Source organism: Solanum lycopersicum, chromosome 9, assembly GCF_036512215.1.
Source record: "Solanum lycopersicum chromosome 9, SLM_r2.1".
Taxonomy (NCBI): Eukaryota; Viridiplantae; Streptophyta; class Magnoliopsida; order Solanales; family Solanaceae; genus Solanum; species Solanum lycopersicum.
In genome coordinates this window covers 66,525,111-66,544,516 of record NC_090808.1, presented here as the reverse complement: position 1 = coordinate 66,544,516, position 19,406 = coordinate 66,525,111, and the positions used below count along the sequence as shown (strand labels likewise).

The following is a 19,406-nucleotide window of genomic DNA, read 5'->3' as shown; positions in this document are numbered from 1 at the left end:
GAATTCGCATGTATATGAGATACATAGAACAAATCATATTCGCCTCTCTCCCATCTCGCTCGTTACTCTAACAAATATATTTGAATCACATCAAATACATATATCTAGTGTGATTTGCATATATCTAAGATATATAAAAATTTCTTGCTCGCCTTCCTCGTGTTCTCGCCGCCTCGCTCTCTATTTCAGTATGTCTGGCACGTAGCAAAAAACATGTTTCTAGGCATATATCAAGTACTTGCAATTAGAACACTTCTTTTCAAGTATATCACAATCATGCAATAGTAGTGATACTATGAATACGATCAGTCACTTTTCCTTTACAAATGCAACCTCCCTCAACATAATTCAAGCTAAAAATTAAGAAACTTACGCGTAAAATACAGGCGCATACACCTAATATTAGTCGATCAAAGCTGTTTAGTCCAGTCAAAAGGGTCCCAATCTCTTGCAAAACCAGCGACAGCTTCTCTTTGAGTGTCAACTGATTCACGCCTCCGATGCTGATGCATGTCTTCAGGTGGTAACTTCAGCATCCCTCTTACTACATTGAGGCCGAAACTGCTGCTGAACTGGTTTTCATCGTCAATTACATGAACGAACCCTTTATTTAAGCCAAATTCAACATGGAAGTAGGGAAAATCCTTTGGGATTGATGCCCGCAAACCCTTTACACTTGTATCTATGAGTTTCTTAGCATTGTGTTGACTCCATTCATCTTCGGCTTCATCAATCGCCTACAGTGGATATTTGTTATGAGTAAGTGCAGCAGAGAAAATTGCTTCAAACAGGCACAGCAACAAATTGGAGCAAAAGAAAGGGAAAAGAACAAAAAATGAGCACGCATGGCAAGCGCAACCTTGAGTTTTTCTAGAAGACAGTGCCTATATTCGTTATTTGATTCAACCAACTCCTAAGGGACTTGATACTGATATCCAACAGCTCTATTAAGAGCCAAAAGACAATTCTATGTTTCTTTCACAGCAATAACATAAGCATTAGTTCATAAGAAAAGATGCAATTGCAATAATATTAGTTCTAAATACGCCCAGCACATCCTATGAACTTTTGTATGACCAAGAAATCCCCAAGGGTAAAAGGTGCATGGTTCAAACTTTGGTGGATAATAGGCATGCACCTCCACCCTTCTCCATTTAAATACAAGACCTTAGTCTATGGTGGAATTTAAATACAAGACCTTAGTCTATGGTGGAGTTTGAACACGTAACACGTGCCCCCACACATCACCTGTTATACTCTTCTTTATTTGATAAAGTAAGAGATAATCATTGCATGGGCATCAAAGAAGATGACAAATTACAAAAGGTGTAACCAGTAGCTCCAGTACAGAAGGGAAAAAACATTTCATCTCTGTGCAAGTAGTCTAAGGCTCTAAGCTAGATCAATCACCTGTTATACTCTTACCACTAGACCAAATCCCAAAAGAAATTAACACGTCTTAGCAGTCAGTACATCCTATGATTCGATAATAGTACAAGACCAAGAAACAAGACTCCTACCACTATAATGACAGTTCATATTTCACAAATCCCAGACCAAATTCTAATCATATTTGACAGGACACCAACAGGTAACCCTTCAAATGTTTTATCAAAAATCCCTTTATATCATATTTATGGAAGACTAGGCAACCTCATATTTTCTAAATTCCAACTCACTCGAAACTAAATTTGATAGACAGTGCTATAAAAATAAAACGGACAGCATACAAGATGGTTTTGCAAACCTTTTTAAAGTACAAGGGTGCTTGCTTTGCAACTTCCTTGGGCAAAGGAATGCACTCTACCAAACAATGTCGCTTCTGCCGGGCCAAACTCATCACAGTCTCGAGAAAAATGAGATCCTTCTCTTGCTTCGCAAACATCATAATGAGGCATTTCTTGAAGTTCCTAAACTCTTCCCAGACATTATCATCCAAAGATCTTGTAGCTGATTCATGCTGTTCCAAGAGAAAGCAATGGTCACTATGACAAAAAATAGCAAAGAATTGGCAGAACAAAGGTAGCACTATAACAAGATTTTTGGCAGCAATAATATCCTGAAGCATCTAACCACAAAAGAAAATATTCTTTTTTGATGTAAATGATCTCTTCCTTTTTGCATCGTTAAAAGTCAACTTCTGATACAAATGATCTCTGAAATGCTGAAAAGCAGACAAATGAGGAGTAGGGAACAGGGAACTAAGCATTCTTCATAGGACACTACTCATAGAGATCTAGCACACTAAAGATTACTTCTTCGGAATTCAATTAACTGGCAAATTGTACAGTTCACAAGAATGACCGAAATATAACCTATAGATATATGACCAGAGAAGAGTTCAATGTCACCTGCATTGTCAAGATGCAGCAATGACCCGGGGCAATCGACCGCCATACCGGTAGTGATAAGTAACTGAAGTTTGCAATGGCAACCACGAGGTGCTTTGGTCTCGTTGGATTCTCAAAGCAGAATTGGCATCTCTCCTGCTGAGTCAAAATGCGCCTTGCATGATTAGCAGTCTCAAGAGATTTATGATTCTCCACCCCTCCTTTCTTCCGGGACTTTTTCCTCGGCCCATCATCATAATCATACTCATCATCCGCCTGACCATATGTAGTATACTTTTTGTTTTGCACTATCTTCTGAGCAAGATGCACATCAGCATCCTCTGCTTTATTCTTTTGCCGAGCAGATAGGTCATGCATCACATATCTAAGCAAGGGATTAAAGCCAATACATTTAGTTAGTGATAGGCATTAAAACAACAAAACTTTTAAAATGGACCATTTCCCAAGTCAAGTTGACAATTCAGTAAAAACATACCTGCTTGTACTCCCATCTATCCGTGGTCTACTCAACACATCATTAGCAGTTTGTTTAGTTTTCAGCTCCTCTGCTTCTTTCTGGAAAAGAAAAGTGACACGTTGTAAGTTGATTGCAACCAGGGAAGTTTAAACTGTCAACTTGAGAATAGGTGTCATTGAGTCTTATGATAAAGCTCTCCACTTTACTTGCTCACAGAAACGGCAAGCTGCCAACATGGAGATGTTTTAACTGTCGCTAATTTTTTGAAGAAAGGGGCAAAGCAAAGCAATAAACATAGTCTCATGAAGTCATCAATTTAGAAGATCCTACTAGCTTGAAAATAGATCTTAGGATAGATGAAACCTTTTGGCACCTATGGTTAATAATAAAGCAGATAACACGTAACAAATTATTGATATGTTTTTAAAAGCCTGCAACATCAAATATCAGTGATGTCACTTGAAACACACATGGTCTTGACTAACCGTCATGTTGTTTTGAATAATCTACAAAAGAGAGTGAATTTATTGCTCACCAGAAGTTTTTCAGCTTCATCATGCATCCCTTTCATTCGAAGCTGCATCACTTTTGCAGCTAATTGATTTGCAGACAACGCTGGTTTGATATTCGTTGCATCTTCACTTGTTCTCTCATATACCGGTAAATCTGGTTTTGATTCCAAGACCCCTGACTTTGGATTTGAAGAATCAGGAGCATGGCTGGAATCACCACTCTTTTCATGCATAAATTCACGCATAAAATTTCCATCATTGGAGAACTTATTTACACTAGATATTGCAGTGGCAATAAGCCCCGCATCTGCATTGGATATATTCTGGTTTCTCTCTTTGCGCCATGATAAAGAGTCTTTAAGGTTGGTGGGCATCCGCATCTTTGAACGACCAGGGGATGTCTCCTGCAAGCACATGTTTATGAGACTATTAACACCAATAAAACACAGATCAAAAATAGCCAAATTGTCATTTCCCTCTTCAGTAAAGGAAATAGCACAGGTTCCATCTAAATTTATAAGGAGCAAGGTCAGACTCCTAGTTATCAGACTACGACATTGTTAAGAAAAAAGTCAACATTAATTTAACAAAAACTTGATACTTCAAATGTTATTCCATCAAGCACAGAAATAACAAATATATAAGCGTAAGATATAAAGAATAACCAAAGCAATAGAAAGCAACTAATGTTGTCCTTTAGTAAAGTCAACAACTCTTATCCAAAACATTACCTTTCTAGCATAGGCCTGATTTCTTTTGTCTGTAACAGCTTCCTTGTCATCCATTGCCCCTTGCCTCCGTTTGATAGCATGAAGGTGAGCACGGGTTGGTGCAGCTTTACCGGAAGACACAGAAACCGCAAGTTGACTAAGTGATCCCCAGCGTTCTGCTGCCACCTGCAAATGTTAAAGTTAGAAAGTGACTGCAGTAGAAGTATAAGACAATCACTGAAATGCCAACCTCATCAAGCTTTCGTCCTTCCCGATCTGCTTGTTCTTGAGCTCGTCTCAAGGCTTTAAGCCTCCAACTTGCACCTCCATCACCAACAACAGCAGAAGACAGAAGTTGGCTACCACCACTCTTTGTTCCTTCTGAATCATCAGGATAACCACCTCCTCCATCCTTCAAATATGGGTTTAGTTCTTTGGGATTTACTTTTGTCACCTAAAACAAGATGCCAATCTGGTCCAGTAAGTACATAACAATATCAAGCAGTGTGAGAAGATTACCTTTACAACTACATTTTCCTTCAATGAATTGAAGAGAGTAGAAGCACTTATATACAATAGATTCAGGAGGTTCAGTCACTGTGCATTCAAAATAAATCTTTTGATACATTGGAATAAAGACATTAACATAATTAACAAACAAATGGAAGTGTCCCCAAAGACGGGATGTATAGAAACACATAGCATTATTGCTTTTTCAATGTGAACGATATATGACGTCAACTAGATCTAGCTCTTGCATTTTTAACATGAACAAACTGATAAAAGAAAATTAAGTATAAAAGAAAAGGCATAAGGCTTGATAAGAAAAAGCCCGCAATATTGTCTTCCCATGCATAGGTTTAGGCTTGTTAGTGCCTGTGGTAGTACTAGTCGTACCCTAGTAGTTCTTGCCATATGTTGTGTATTGTGTTTTCGAATACCACACTATTTTGTTGTTGTTATTGTTTCTTTCTTTCTTTTAGACTTAACACTACTTTTCTTATTACCCATTATGCTTTCTTCATTATTTTCTTCTTCTTTAACTTGGTTCGATGCCCTTGAACAGAGTATCTTACAGAAACAACCTCTCTACCTCCTTGAGGTAGTGGTAAGGTCTGCGGCACTCTACCCTCACCAAACCCAACTTAGTAGGATTTCACTGGGTATGTTGTTGTATAAAGATATAATACAATGAAAAGAAAAGAGCATCCAAAGTTGCACAAGGTTATTAAATCAACCAAATATATACCTCTTCAGCTGGAGTCTCCTTGGCTGAACAGTTAGAGACTGATTCGGGAATCTTATCCGCATTGTCTTTAGGCCGCAGCATCCAATCCAACCCCATTTCTTTTCTCACACGTTGATGATCATTACGCAACTTAGATCCATCAAAGTCATTATCTAAAAATTCCACAGAAAAATTAACTAAATAAATTACTCCCTTCATTTAATTTTGGGGAAGGGACGATGTGCAATTAACTGGAGAATAGCACAATCTATATGTACCAAGCACGTTATTTTGCAGTACATCACCCTCTCTCCGACTTTGTCTGTCTTTCTTACTTCTCTTCCTTTTCTCACTTTCAGACTCAGATGAAGAACTTTGACTTCTTTCTTTACTTTTTCCATGCTTGCTTCTTCTCTTCTTACTTGTCTTCCTGCTACTGTTCTTTCTCTCATAATCAGAAGCACTATCACTCTCACTTCCATCTGAATACGAGGACAAATCCTCATCTGATGCATACCACTTCTTTTTCTTTGACCTTGCTCTTATTTTATCAAGGTCTTCATCATCTGAACTAGTGGAACGCGATTTTTTCTTTTTCTTTCTCTCCCTATCCTTCTTATGACCAGATCTCCTCCTCTGTTTTCGAGAATCATCCAAGCTTTCATCCTTTGCCTAACACCAAATTTGCCATGAGCATCAGAGGCATAAGACTTTCTCATACACAATTAAAGAACCCGAAAAGATAAAGGTCAAAATCTTATCTACTTCAATAAAGAAAAAGTTTTTTCCACAAATGTCAAGAAAACATTCGCAACAATCACCCAAAGAACAAAGTTTATCTCAACACCAATACGAATCATGCTACTTCATCAGGATGGATTTCTACTGTGTGATGAGAAAGCGTTAGTAAGCTTACCTTTTCTACGTGTTCGCGTGGAATGATTTTCAATCCTGAAAGCATACTCAGGGTTGTCTCTTAACACTATGTCCTGTAGAAATTTATTTTTTCAAACAGTGTCCTGGAAATCAAGATCAAACATAACAAATTAGAGTTGTTGCATGACTGCAGCAACAAAAGATTATCGGTTATAATTTTTTAATAATCAAGAAAACCCCCCAGGGCCAATGGCCAATGGTTAGAAGCTCAAAGGATAATAGACCCGCCCCTCTACCCTTCTTCACTTAAATATTAGACTTCTTTCTGCGCACAGAATGCAGCAACAAAAGATTACCAGTTATAATTTTTTAATAATCAAGAAAACCCCCAGGGCCAAGGGCCAATGGTTAGAAGCTCAAAGGATAATAGACTTGTCCCTCTACCCTTCTTCACTTAAATATCAGGCTTCTTTCTGCGCACAGAATGATTCGAACTGGATGTGAGCCTAATAAATGATTATCACCTATATCATCCTTAAAAATTGAACTTTACAGCTAAACTATGGTCATCAGCAGACTGTACTCAACTAGTCATTCAAATCCGAAATCGCCTACTACAAATATATGTTCTTCTCATATGTAGTCTATTAATTGAATTCAACTATAAAAAGCAAGATATCATAAATTAGGTAAATTACTTGAGATTTATAGCTTCTATTACAAGAACTAAAAACTCACAAAATACTGGTAATTCTGCATTTGATATATAAAACCTTTGGAGACAAATACACATATAAAGAGCAGATTTACGGCTCAAAAATAAAGCAATCCAACCTAATTCAGATTTCCTAATCCGCACTACTAGTACTAGGTAAACTTAATAAATTCCTATTTTTTCATTTCAATTTTGAGATTAGGGATTAAGGTATTTTACTCGAAGGAGAAAGAGATGATTAAATAAAAATCGAAAATTACTTATAGAATACATGCTATATAACTCCAATTTTATTCCGGCACTCCAATTTCACTTGAGATTTTTGGTCAGAAGGAGAGGTGAAGAGCAAGATGGAACTTACGGCTGAATTCGCCGGAGATAGATTGCCGACGGCGGAAAGCACGGTGGCGATTCTATTGACTTCCGCAAATGACAAATCGGCGATAGATTCGTGCGCGATTGAATTGGGATAGATTTTGTTGGGCCTGATGCAAACTTTTGCACCGCTTTACTTGGATGGGCTGCTCTTTCAGCCCACTAAAAATGATTTTCAATATTAAAGATATAATTTTTTTTTAAACACCAATTTTAATTTATCAAAGATATAATTAAAAAAAAGTTACCCATTTTAATATAAATTTTTAAGTTAAAGTAAAATTTAAAACTCACCACTATGAGTTGTGGTGTAATAGTGAAACTGTTTCACCTTTTATTGTTAAATTTGAGCCTTCTATACGTCATTTCAAAATGAACTATATGATACACGATATGAAATTAATAAAAATTTTAATACAAATATTAAATATCAAATAAAAAATATATTATAATAAATATGGACGAAAATTAAAGTGAATATTTGGTGGAGTCGTTCAAGTTTAACTTATTGATGATATCTTTGTGTTATTATTCCAAGGTGAAAATCATGTGACAGATACCTTTGGCCCTTTACTCCTAAAAATCCACAATGATTCTCATAATTTACTCTTAAAAAAATTAAATAAACGATACGATATATATTATGAAATAATATAGAATAATTATTCAAGTAAAACAGAAAATTCAATTAACTAAAATTTATACATTAATAAAAGTAATTTTATGATAAAAACAATTATTTCACTTTCGAAAAAATAGTAGCCTTATAAGATTTTGGAGTAGTGTTTGAGTCATGAACCTTTTGAATAGGCAAATTAATCGGATTTTAATATATATATCGAATATCGGTAGATAAAAAGTGATACTATATGTAAAAGCATATATGATAAACAAATTAGAGTCCCCAATAACACAAAAAAAAAAAAAAAAAAATGATGGCTTTGAGATTCTCTCTTTTCATCTTCATCATTTCTCTATACTTTATCAGTGATTTTCCAGGAATATTTGGTCATGATGAAGACATGACAATTAAAACCATGGAGGAATTTTCTGGGTACCAAATTCATGAACCTAAATATCCCAATTCTTTATCTGTCAACTCTGATACTCTACAGAAACAGGTAATTTTAGCAAAAAAAAGTTTATCTTTTGTGACTGTGTTTTCTTGAATTTGTTGTAAAAATTGAATCTTTAGTGATAAAAGAGCTTATCAAGATGTGGTTCTTGTGAACTCTGAATTGGGTTTTTGCCTTTTATGGAAAACAAACAAAAAAGAGTGATATAGTGATGAATAGTTAATACATGAAAGAAAGAAAGGGAAAGAGAGATTTTGTTTGGTTTGCTGGATACATTGGTGTAGAAAATATACATAATTTCTACAATCTTGAGTACTTTTTATTTGTATTTGTATATTATTAGTATGGGATGAGGTTAAATGGATTAAAGGGGTGTGAGGATTCATATAGCTTATCCCAGATGTGATGAGTAGGAATATTAACCTTTGTTCTGAAAATATCTGATCAAATGCAGCTCAAAGTGCACAACAGAATGGGAAAAATCAAACTTTTTATATCCATTGTTTCGACCACTTTCGTTTGAAGTTGGATATCCTTTGTGATTTACAATTTGTAGAATTGAGTGTGAAACACCTTTTCTGATGTAGGATGCAATTTGTTGTGTGAGTAAAGTACCTAATTTAAAGTGTGACTTGTAACTATTTTAGTCTTTTCAAGTACACTGGAAAAGTGTAAATTGGCATCTCGTTTTTCTGTGATGTTATGTTTGAGAAAGACAGCAACTTAATAAACTGGAACTTTCAGAAAATATATTATGCATTTTGAATCTGTGTTTTATTCTGTAGATGTATGTGCTATAACTTATTTCAATTGTTATCATATTAAGTGCAGTGTTTTTGAAATTTATCTTATAATAGTTTGTTGCTTGTGTCGTTCTATGTGTTGTTCTAGATAGATGAGCTAGCAACTTTCTCAGATTCACCTGCCCCTTCCGTCACTAGGATCCTATACAGTGAGAAGGATGTATTAGCAAGGAGGTATATATATTTAGCTTATAAGAACATTTTGCTTATTTGACGTTAAATAAAGCCTATATCTGTTTGTGCTGTGGTTATGGTTCAGAGTTCAGAAACTATACTGAGCTAAAAGTTGAGCAAATGTGATCTTGAATTTGGAGTAGCTGTTATAGTCAGTTCAGTACCTTCATTGAAACTAATTTGAACTGTCTCGTCTCTCTTCCTATAGTTTGAGTAATCACGAAAGAAGAACAGGTAATCAGGTGTATGAATGCAAAATGTACTTCCCATACAGTACGGCCCATTTCTTATATCTATATTCTGTGACAGGAAGAGCATGTTCTGCCAAAAAAAAAAAAATTGCAATGGAACTACCACAAGAAACACTCCTTTTATACTGATGATTTTAGCTAGAGAAATTGTTGTTTTCAATGTTTTATTTTTAAGTTATGAAAATAGGAAGATTGCATCTGCTTCTACATTTCACTTTGAGGACAAAAATTGGCATAGTAACTTTTGGGAAGTGTTTAGTGGATCCGTCATAGCTTTTTGGGTTCTGTGGTACTCAAAAAATGGGCTATACTTGTCTAACCAAATAGAAAAGACATGTTTAAGGAAGTAAACGCTATACCGATAAACAGGGGTGTATTTTAAAGCAGTATAGTTGAGTTCCAGTCTGGCGAAATTCTATAGTTCCTTCTGTATGTTATGATTGGACTTTCAGTTTGATGTGTAACCAATTTGTTCTTTTTCTGGTTTATTCTTGTGGGATTAGATCATTCAATTTTTTTGGTACTATTGTTACCTCGTAAAATTTCTAGTTGCTCATAGATCTGTATGAAATGCCTATATGATTCTTGATCAATTTCATAAAAGTAATATTCAAGGCATTGTTTTTACTTCTGAATAAGTAATAAAAGAAACACATAAGGTTTACTTGTTTGCTTATTTATCATGCAGTTATATTAAAGATTTGATGGAACTTTCTGGTCTCTCTGTTAAGGAGGATGCTGTCGGGAACATTTTTGGTCGGTGGTAAGTTTGTATCATGATGCTTTTCTCCATCTATTCTAAAGCATAAGCTTTTTAATGCATATGTATTATCCATGTACGTCAATTGTTTGACAATTTTCTGTTTCCTGGATTCAGATTAGGTGAACTTTGACTAATATGTTGAAATGTATTCTATTTCCATTTGGTACGAGGAAATACATCTCATGAAATTTTCTGCATATCTACATTTTAAGTTTTATAAAATGATTAATGTAGTTTGGTTTAGCTTCAAAAATTGGTATTTACCCCGAAAGCAAAAAAAATGTGAAATAAACTGGCACAGATTTCTTAAAGGTCTGGTTAGCATTGATTTTGATGAGATGCTTTATGTGGAACTTTGACTCTATCTCCATTTAATTAGAAGATAGTCTAATTTGAAAATTTATTTGCACCCATCTGCCCCTCGACTTGCTTACTGTCTAATTTGAAAATTTATTTGCACTCATTTGGCCCGTGACTTGCTTTCTACCTATCATATCTTGAACATGACTGTCATCTTGTGGTTCACAGGAATGGATATGAACCTGAGCTCGCCCCCGTTTTAACTGGCTCTCACGTTGATGCTATACCATACTCCGGAAAATATGATGGCGTGGTTGGTGTTTTGGGTGCAATAGAGTCCATTAATGTGCTAAAGCGGTATGCATATATCCTGACTGCTTAAACTTAACATTTTGTACCATCATCAGACTGCTTAAACAAAGAAAACTCAACAATTATCTATACACTTAGCATTTGGCTGCTACGTTGTTTAACGGCAGAATTCTGTTTTCTGTTTGCTGATTTAAATCCAAATTACACATTTTGTTCCATAATCAGACTGCTTAAACAAAGAAAACTCAACAATTATCTATACACTTAGCATTTGGCTGCTACTTTGTTTAACGGCAGAGTTATCTTCTGTTTGCTGATTTAAATCCAAATTACCACAGGTCGGGTTTCAAGCCTAAGAGGTCACTAGAAGTGATTATGTTCACTTCAGAAGAGCCCACGAGGTTTGGGATAAGCTGTCTGGGAAGGTTAGGATCTTGATCACTTACTTAAGCATCTAAGAGGATAAGCAAATGCATTCACCAAGTTCCCTATGATGGACGGACGGCATACATTAATTATTAGGTTCCATTTGCTTTTTAACTGCTTATGTTGCAATATAGGAGTGCTAAACGCGTCCCATATCCAGTTCAGACTCTGATGATCATGATATTTGCAGCCGTTTGCTGGCAGGAAGTGTACAACTTGCTGAACTTCTAAAGAAGACTGTTGACAACCAGAATATTTCCTTTTCTGATGCTGCCAAATCTGCTGGTTATGCAAATGCTAAGGGTGATTTATCTGAAATCTTTCTCAATAAAGGAAGCTATTTTGCTTTTGTCGAGTTGCATATAGAGCAAGGTCCCATTCTAGAAAAAGAAGGTAGGCTGTTGTTAAATGGTTATCCTATTTCTGGTGATCCAATGCAAGGACAGGTTTAGATGTAGTCTGTAGGTATAGTTAAGCTGGTTTATCTGTCAATGCAGGTACTTCCATTGGTGTTGTGACTGCAATTGCTGCTCCAGCAAGCATCAAAGTAACATTTGAAGGCAATGGAGGTCATGCAGGTGCTGCCTTGATGCCAGACAGGTAACTATTTTTTGAAGAGCTACTAGCTAGAGTGTTTCATACTTACAAAGTATTAAGATGGTTGTCTGTCTATGTTGTGGTAGACAGATAACTACCACCAGGGTCATGTGCTAGTTGCTTTTGTTTGGAATCTCTTTGGAAAGTTCAAAACTTTATAAAGAACTGACTCTGGCTGTTAGCATATCGACTTTCAAAATTTACGTGCTTGCCTTCTTCTAAATTTATGTGTTCCTCATTAGACTAAGCTTGAAACTGTCTTCTTTGTTGTAAGCTCTTTCTCTGTTCCCTGACTTGCATTGCGACTCTCAAGCCGTAAAGCATTTTGTCTTCTATTGTTTTTCAGCTATCATCTGCATTATTCAAGATGTTGAGAGGCATCTGATTTTATATTGATTGCAATAGGGAATATAAGTCTTATATATATATATATATATATATATATATATTCTCTCCTTGGGCAATGTGCTGCTAATAATCTATTCCAATATATGGCTCATTGTTCCACATAACTAATTTGGAACAGAAACGATGCTGGACTGGCTGCTGCAGAGTTGGCTCTAGCTGTGGAGAAACATGTACTAGATTCCGGATCCATTGACACTGTTGGAACTGTTGGTAAGCTAATGTCTTTTGCCTCATACTAGAAGACACTGGTCTAGGGTAACCTACTTTGTGCTCCGATGAATCATGAATGGTTTAATCTGCATCTGATAATGGAACTCTCCGGGGAAAGGAGAAACTCATCAACATGTGGAACTATTAATTGCTGTGAGAATTATTAGATGATCTCTCAATAAGATCTAATGATTTTCTTTTTCAAGGCATTCTGAAGCTGCATCCTGGAGCAATCAATAGCATCCCGAGCATGGCACACCTTGAAATAGGTATACTTACTGTCGGATCATGTATTTGTCTCTACAAATGATTCCAGCTGACAGGATGATCATAAAACTGTTTGTTTCAAGTTTATCAATTTTGAAAGGAAAGAGTCGCATTTCATGACTCAAGTATTCACATTATCTTACACATTCTATCCAAAGCCTAGTACACTATCTGTATTTGCTGTATCTGACAACAAAGTCGTTTTGTTTTTGGTGGGACAGATACACGTGACATTGATGAAAGCCGTCGAAATCTTGTAATTGAGAAAATCCATCAGTCAGCTTTGTCCATTGCTAAAAAACGCAGAGTTATACTCTCGGAGTTTGAAATAGTGAATCAAGATCCACCAGCCCTTTCAGATGAGTCAATCACTAAGGCAACAGAATTAGCATGTCAAGAGCTGAATTTGACTCACAAGAAAATGATTAGTCGAGCCTATCATGATTCCTTGTTTATGGCAAGGTAAGTAAAGGGGGAAAACCTCCGCATTTGTATTTAATTATGCATTTTATCTTCTCAAATTCTTAGATCCCTTATGGAACTCGAGGTCCATGAAGCTAATGTAGGACACAAATTTCTATGCTCTCTGCCCAAAATTTATTGCTAAATTTCATGCTAAAATCCTTGCAGAGTATCTCCGATGGGCATGATATTCATTCCATGTTACAAGGGTATGCCATCTCACTTTCCTTTGCCACTAGTTGTTCACACTTTCTCTGTGTTCGTATTATTCCTTCGTTATCCCTTTCTATTTTCTTTATTTGTCGTTGATGTCAGTCTTACCTCTAGTTACGTCGCCTATTTCCATTTTAGAAAATAAAATATTTAGACACTTGAAGCCTTGACAGAGTCACCGAGTCAACTGAATCCTCTTCGCCAGAAAGTTACACTGGGTATATATATGAACGCTATTGAATCCCCTTGACATAGGTTTGTATCTTAGGTGTGCCCTTTTTACATTTTCTTGAACCTTGAATCCCCGTACTCAAAATCCTGGCTCTGCTACTGACTAGTAGAACTGTATCTGATGGAATATATGCTGGATGATTATTAAAAAAAGTTACAGTATGTAATAAACTATCACAAGCTAGGCATAGCGAAAACGATGAAGCATCAGTGCAAGTTCACTTTGCTGCTTCATAGGATGTCTGGATTGATATTCATGCTTGTTAGTTATTGATTTTGCAGGATATAGCCATAAGCCTGAAGAGTTTTCATCCGTTGAAGATATCGCGAACGGGGTGAAAGTTCTTGCATTAACTCTTGCCAAATTATCCCTCTCATAATTGCCTTCATGTAGTTTAACACTTCTTAATGCTTCAGGGCATTTTTATTTTTTTTACTTCTACATGTTTTCTGAATATCCTCCTTTGTCTCTAATAATAGTTGGCTTTGTTCACAAATCATTTCAATTCATATGCAGCATATCCAATTGCTTTAATTTTTAGTTATGTAGAACAACAATTTAAAACCAAGCTGACTATATTAGCTTTATAAAAGAAATGCATTGGAGTAACGTTCACTATCAAAAGCGACTTCATATAGAGGGCTTGAAATCGAGACCTCTGCTAAAAGACGTGTCTCTCTGCTGATTTAGACTAGTCTTTGCTTAACTTTTTTTTTAGTATAAGCCCTTCTCCGGCCGGCCTGGAAAAAGAAGTGAACTCTAGAAGCTAGGGCTTTGTTCACCTTTGGACACAAACACTATTCCGTTCTCAGCGGAAACTCGCCTTAGAGATTGAACGGCAATAAGATAAGTCAACGTTCAATCTAAGACAGTACTGAGCACTGATAGCTTGTAGTAAACGACCCCACTATGAAACCAATCAAAAACAACCTTTTTGATACTTAAGTAGTTAAGATTTGGAACCCTTGCAATTATGATAGAAAGTCGTTTGCTTATTGTCAAACCCTTCATTTGAATCAAATATGTTACTGTAAAATAGTAGGATGCACATATATCATTGTCATCTTTCAAATAAAATATTTTACATACATATTACCTTGGTAAATTGGTAATATATTCACATATCATATTACCATTATTTGTTGACTAGCTCGTCAATCAATGTTGTTTGTGTGACTACATCTGAATACCTCGAAATGCAAACCAAATATGCTTAAATGAAAATTAGTGTCTGATCATGAATTTTTTATTATTTTGGGAAATCGGAATTAGATGAAGTTTGAATTGAAGTTTCAAAATGTTTTTGACTATAGTTTACAAAAATATTTTATTGTTTGGAGAAACATGAAAATGACTTATACTGTAAATTTTGAAAAATATCAATCGTACTCATAAATTTGACATGAAATTACTATTTTTATAAGGGAAAAGACTAAAATATGTCATTCGGATTTGGAGAAAAGGTTCATCAATGTTAATCGTCAAAAGTTTGGTTCATTTATGTCATGTTTGTTTGAGAAAAGGTTCATCCAAGCTATTAGTTGTTAACTGAAATGGTATAGATGAGTCTTTTCTCCAATGTAAATGGCATATTTGAGTCACATATTTCTTTTTAAAATATGATTTAACTAATGATGCGGTCGAATCATAATTGAACGTGTGTAAAAAATAATTTTACAAAATAAAATTATTTTCAGTTAAAAAATAATGGTATGGATGAGAATTTTCTCAAAGTTCGATGATATATTTGATGCATTTCCCTTTTTTAAAATATAATTTAATTAATGATGCGGTCATATCATAATTGAATATGTACGAAAAATAATTTTGCAAAATTGAAACTGTTTTTAGTTAACAAATAATGGCATGAATGACTCTTTTCTCAAACAAAAACGGAATAGATGAGTCAGACTTTTAACTCATGGCATATGTGAGATTTTTCTCAAATTTTGATGGCATATCTGAGTTTGTCTCCTTTTATAATGAACTAGATAATACATCGAGGCCAACTGATTCTACCATAGAGGTCAACAATAGACAATGACTCCTCCCAACCCCCCTCCAACTTGAATTCAAGTAGTCCAATCACACGCAACAAGTACATAAATATCAAGTATTAAATAAGTTATGCATCAAGTCACAATGATCAATCTTTTTTCAGAATTATTTTTCTTCGGCACAATGTCAGTAGCCAAAATCATTTCCTATCGATTTTATATCACTAGTCAGAAACATTTCTCATTGATTTTGTAAACACTTTCCAAATTAACCTGACATTATAATTCATCAAATGCCTCATCATGGTATTCATAATCTATGCATACAAGTGATATCACACTACACGAAAGAGAGAACAATTCATACCATTCAAATCCATATTCATACTTCAAACATTTTATCAATCAATGAACAAGGGTCACAACAAAAAGATTTGCATCATCGTGTTCATCACATAAAATCTTTTTTCGATCAACCCCCTTTTATTCATTCAAATGTAACAATTGGACAATTAAATAATTTGTCTCATCTCCATTACTCCAAACACATAAGCAACGAAGTAAGTACATGAATTCTACTGGAATACTAGGGTTAGAAAGTCACTTGTCTTAAATCAATCAATAATCACTTCAAGAGTTGAGTCCTCCCCTTTCATTATCTATTTTAAATTTCACAATCTATAATAATCAAGTATTCGCAATAACTCATTGGAAACAATAATTTTCACATCAACTATGTAGAGAAATCCGCCAATCAACTCAAAATTCAATTTTAAATGGAGGTTTAAATCTAAAAAATATTTGAAAATGATTTTTAACTCTTCAGGAACTCATTAGAGAAAGTCATTTCGAAAAATGAATCAAAACTACTTCAAATCATCATTGTATTAAGTTCTTGGGTTCTTGAAGATAACCTAAATTCTCATTTCAAAAATTGGTTTAAACACATTAATAATAATGGGTAAGAGTTAAGAATCGTCACCAAAAGATTTCCCTAAAAAATCCAGTTCAAATCGCCACCCTAAAGCTCCCAAACTCAAAATGGGTAGATGTGACTTAAACCCTAGAAATGGCAGCCAAACCCATCTCCGATGTTGCAAAAGTGACCAGGGGTTTGCTTAAGCGAACCCCGCTAAAAATGCAGTCTTACTTAAGCAAAGTCTACTTAACTTTTGTGACACCCGCGTAAGCGAAGAGGCTCTCACTTTAGATAAGCTCGCTTAAGTGACCAATCTTCACAAAAGTGAGGTCTGTAGATACTAACAAAAATACAACAAACTCTTAAATCATAAAAAAAACCTCAAGATTCGTTCAAAACCCTGGGCAAATAAGTCACATATTTAAATCAATTATACTCGACATTTCAGATTCAATGAAATCGTAAAAACACGAACATGAGGTCTCCTTGACCCGAGATTCATGAAAAACACAAGAATTTAACTCAACGCCTAAAAAGATTAAAACAAGTTCGAGACTTGTCAAAAATAAATCAAGACCTCACCTAGGCCTAAGATCATTCTCGGATCCAACAAAACTCTCAAAATTCTGATAAGAGTATCTGAACCCCAAAATTGACTAAAATCAATTCAAAGGCTAAAATTTCACCATTTCACAACTTAGGACCTCAAAATCAACTTTTCAAACTCAAACATAGAAGACACATGGTCAATCAGGAGAGGGCAAAATGATAAATTCATAAAGCTTTTAAAATAGGACCGACTCGGTCATTACATAAAAATTGTCAAATTACAATCAGTTGTGAAGATTCAATAATAGAAAACTAATAATAAATAATAACAATAATTAACTAGCTATATTTTAATATAATTGAATGACCATCTTTTGTAGATACTTCTTACTTAAATTAAATCTCTAAATTATCTTCCTAATATAAAAAGACTGACTTAAAAATTTAGTCAGAATAAGAAAAATTTGACTAAAAAAATCTGATCAGAACAAGACCGAGACCATAAACAGCATATATTTTAAGATGATAATATGTAACTTGGTATCAAATACACTCACATTTAGTTACATGCCATAATAGCTACTAGAGACAACATAGTATTCTCTTAAGTCAAACTATTAAAAAATTTATAAAACTAAATTTTCCCTATAAATAGGAGTCAGTCTGAGGCAAAGAAACACACAACAGAAACATAATCATTTGATCCCCTCCCAAACAAGCTCATTTCTCTTTCTCTTTTATTATGAATAGAAAAAAAAGTGAAGTTTGCTTTTATTGAAAGTAAAATTAACACTAAGGTCTCATACAAGAAAAGATAGAAATTGTTGTTGAAAAAAATACTTATGAATTGCACATTTTATGGTATTGAAATGATTATAATCATATATAGTTCATACCACAATGAATTTGTGGTGTTTTCAAATCATGAAGTTGCAATTTGTTCTTCTACAAAATTTTAGGGATCTTTTAACGTTAGTTTTTTAATCAAAAAAAAAATATAGTGACGAAAGAAGAGTTTACCATACAAAAGATGAAAATGATAGAGAAATAATTGCGTAAGGTGATGAAGGAAATCACGAGCACATTGTATCAAGTGTTGAAGGGAATATCAAAGAGAATGTCTTTTCCTTCAACAGTTCATGCATTATGTTTCTGATTTCCTTTCTTATCTTTCGTAGTTACTCTTTCATCATTTCAATTCTTTGGCTGGTGAACTCCTCTTTTGTCAAATATTTTTTTTTATTGAACTAGTATTTGAAGATTTCTAAACTTTGTAGAAAATATTGATTGTGGCTGCAAGATTTGGTTACATGACAATTTATTGTAATAAGGACTATATATGATTGTAGCTACTTTAACACCACAAAATAAATTGAGTTCATAAGCCTTTTATTTAAGAATCATTTGTCTTTTTCTTATGTGAGATTTATTTGTTAGTTTTACTTGCAACAAAAGTAAACTTCACTTTTGTCACGATTCAATTTAAGTATGTGACCAGTGCTAACTGGAAAGAATCTCAAAGCAAACCTTAACACAAATCTACAAAAAATCGGGAAGAAATTTTCTCTATTTTTTGGCCTATTCAATTTTTTCTTATCTTAGAGATCAATAACACAACTAACAACCTCTATAACCCATGACACAATATCCATCAACAATTCAATTGTTATGCAATAATATCAATTTTTCTCCAAATATGAAAAGAAATTTAAAAATAGTCTCTTTATTACAATACGAAGAAATAATCATGACTTTAATAAAGGACTGACAAATGGATAACACTAAGGGTGTGTTTGGCATGAAGAAAAATATTTTCCATGGAAAATAAACAGATATTTGACTTATTTTTTCATGTTTGGTTGGTGAGTAAAAAATATTTTTCGAAAAAATATTTTAGTGTTTGATTTTTGAATGAAAAATGTTTTTGAGAAATATCTTTTATTTTTTACTAGAGTAGAAAATGCTTTTTGAAGTTGAAATTTAAAAAATAAAAACAAATTTAAATTTTTTTTCGTGGTGGGGTTGGGGGTGGGGGTCGAGGGTAGGGGTGAAAAAAATGAAATTTTGAAGTTTAAAATATTTCTTAAAAACAAATTTAATGTATTTTTTTTTTTGGAGGGGGAGAGGGGTGGAGGGATGGTAGGGACGAGTGGGTCGAGGGTAGGGGTGAAAAAATGAATTTTTGAAGTTGAAAATATTTTTGTAAAAATAAACTTAAATTTT

At 34.4% G+C, this 19,406-nt stretch overlaps 2 protein-coding genes across 4 annotated transcripts; one reads left to right on the top strand and one right to left on the bottom strand.

Annotated features, from left to right (window-relative positions):
- Positions 1-202: 202 nt before the first annotated feature.
- Positions 203-7,415, bottom strand: LOC101246663 (uncharacterized). 3 transcript variants are annotated; one of them, XM_004247605.5, is made up of 11 exons: positions 7,211-7,415; positions 6,175-6,277; positions 5,537-5,930; positions 5,280-5,431; positions 4,281-4,484; positions 4,052-4,216; positions 3,344-3,724; positions 2,827-2,906; positions 2,352-2,715; positions 1,748-1,960; positions 203-737 (listed from the first exon to the last, which is right to left on the bottom strand). In XM_004247605.5, the coding sequence occupies exons 2-11, from the start codon at positions 6,217-6,219 to the stop codon at positions 411-413; spliced, it is 2,325 nt and encodes a 774-aa protein (XP_004247653.1). In that variant the 5' UTR covers positions 6,220-6,277; positions 7,211-7,415; the 3' UTR covers positions 203-410. The 3 variants fall into 3 exon arrangements, with proteins under 3 accessions (XP_004247653.1, XP_019071262.1, XP_069145288.1); XM_019215717.3 differs by having other exon boundaries at positions 6,175-6,247; positions 7,211-7,385; XM_069289187.1 differs by lacking the exon at positions 5,537-5,930 and having other exon boundaries at positions 7,211-7,351.
- Positions 7,416-8,028: 613 nt separating this feature from the next.
- LOC101246378 (ureidoglycolate hydrolase) lies at positions 8,029-14,214 on the top strand. The gene is made up of 12 exons (XM_004247604.5): positions 8,029-8,345; positions 9,192-9,277; positions 10,217-10,291; positions 10,820-10,948; positions 11,242-11,328; positions 11,520-11,722; positions 11,827-11,929; positions 12,453-12,544; positions 12,751-12,813; positions 13,033-13,273; positions 13,442-13,482; positions 14,000-14,214. Exons 1-12 carry the CDS (start codon positions 8,157-8,159, stop codon positions 14,095-14,097), a joined length of 1,407 nt encoding a protein of 468 aa, XP_004247652.4. The 5' UTR covers positions 8,029-8,156; the 3' UTR covers positions 14,098-14,214.
- Positions 14,215-19,406: the final 5,192 nt, after the last annotated feature.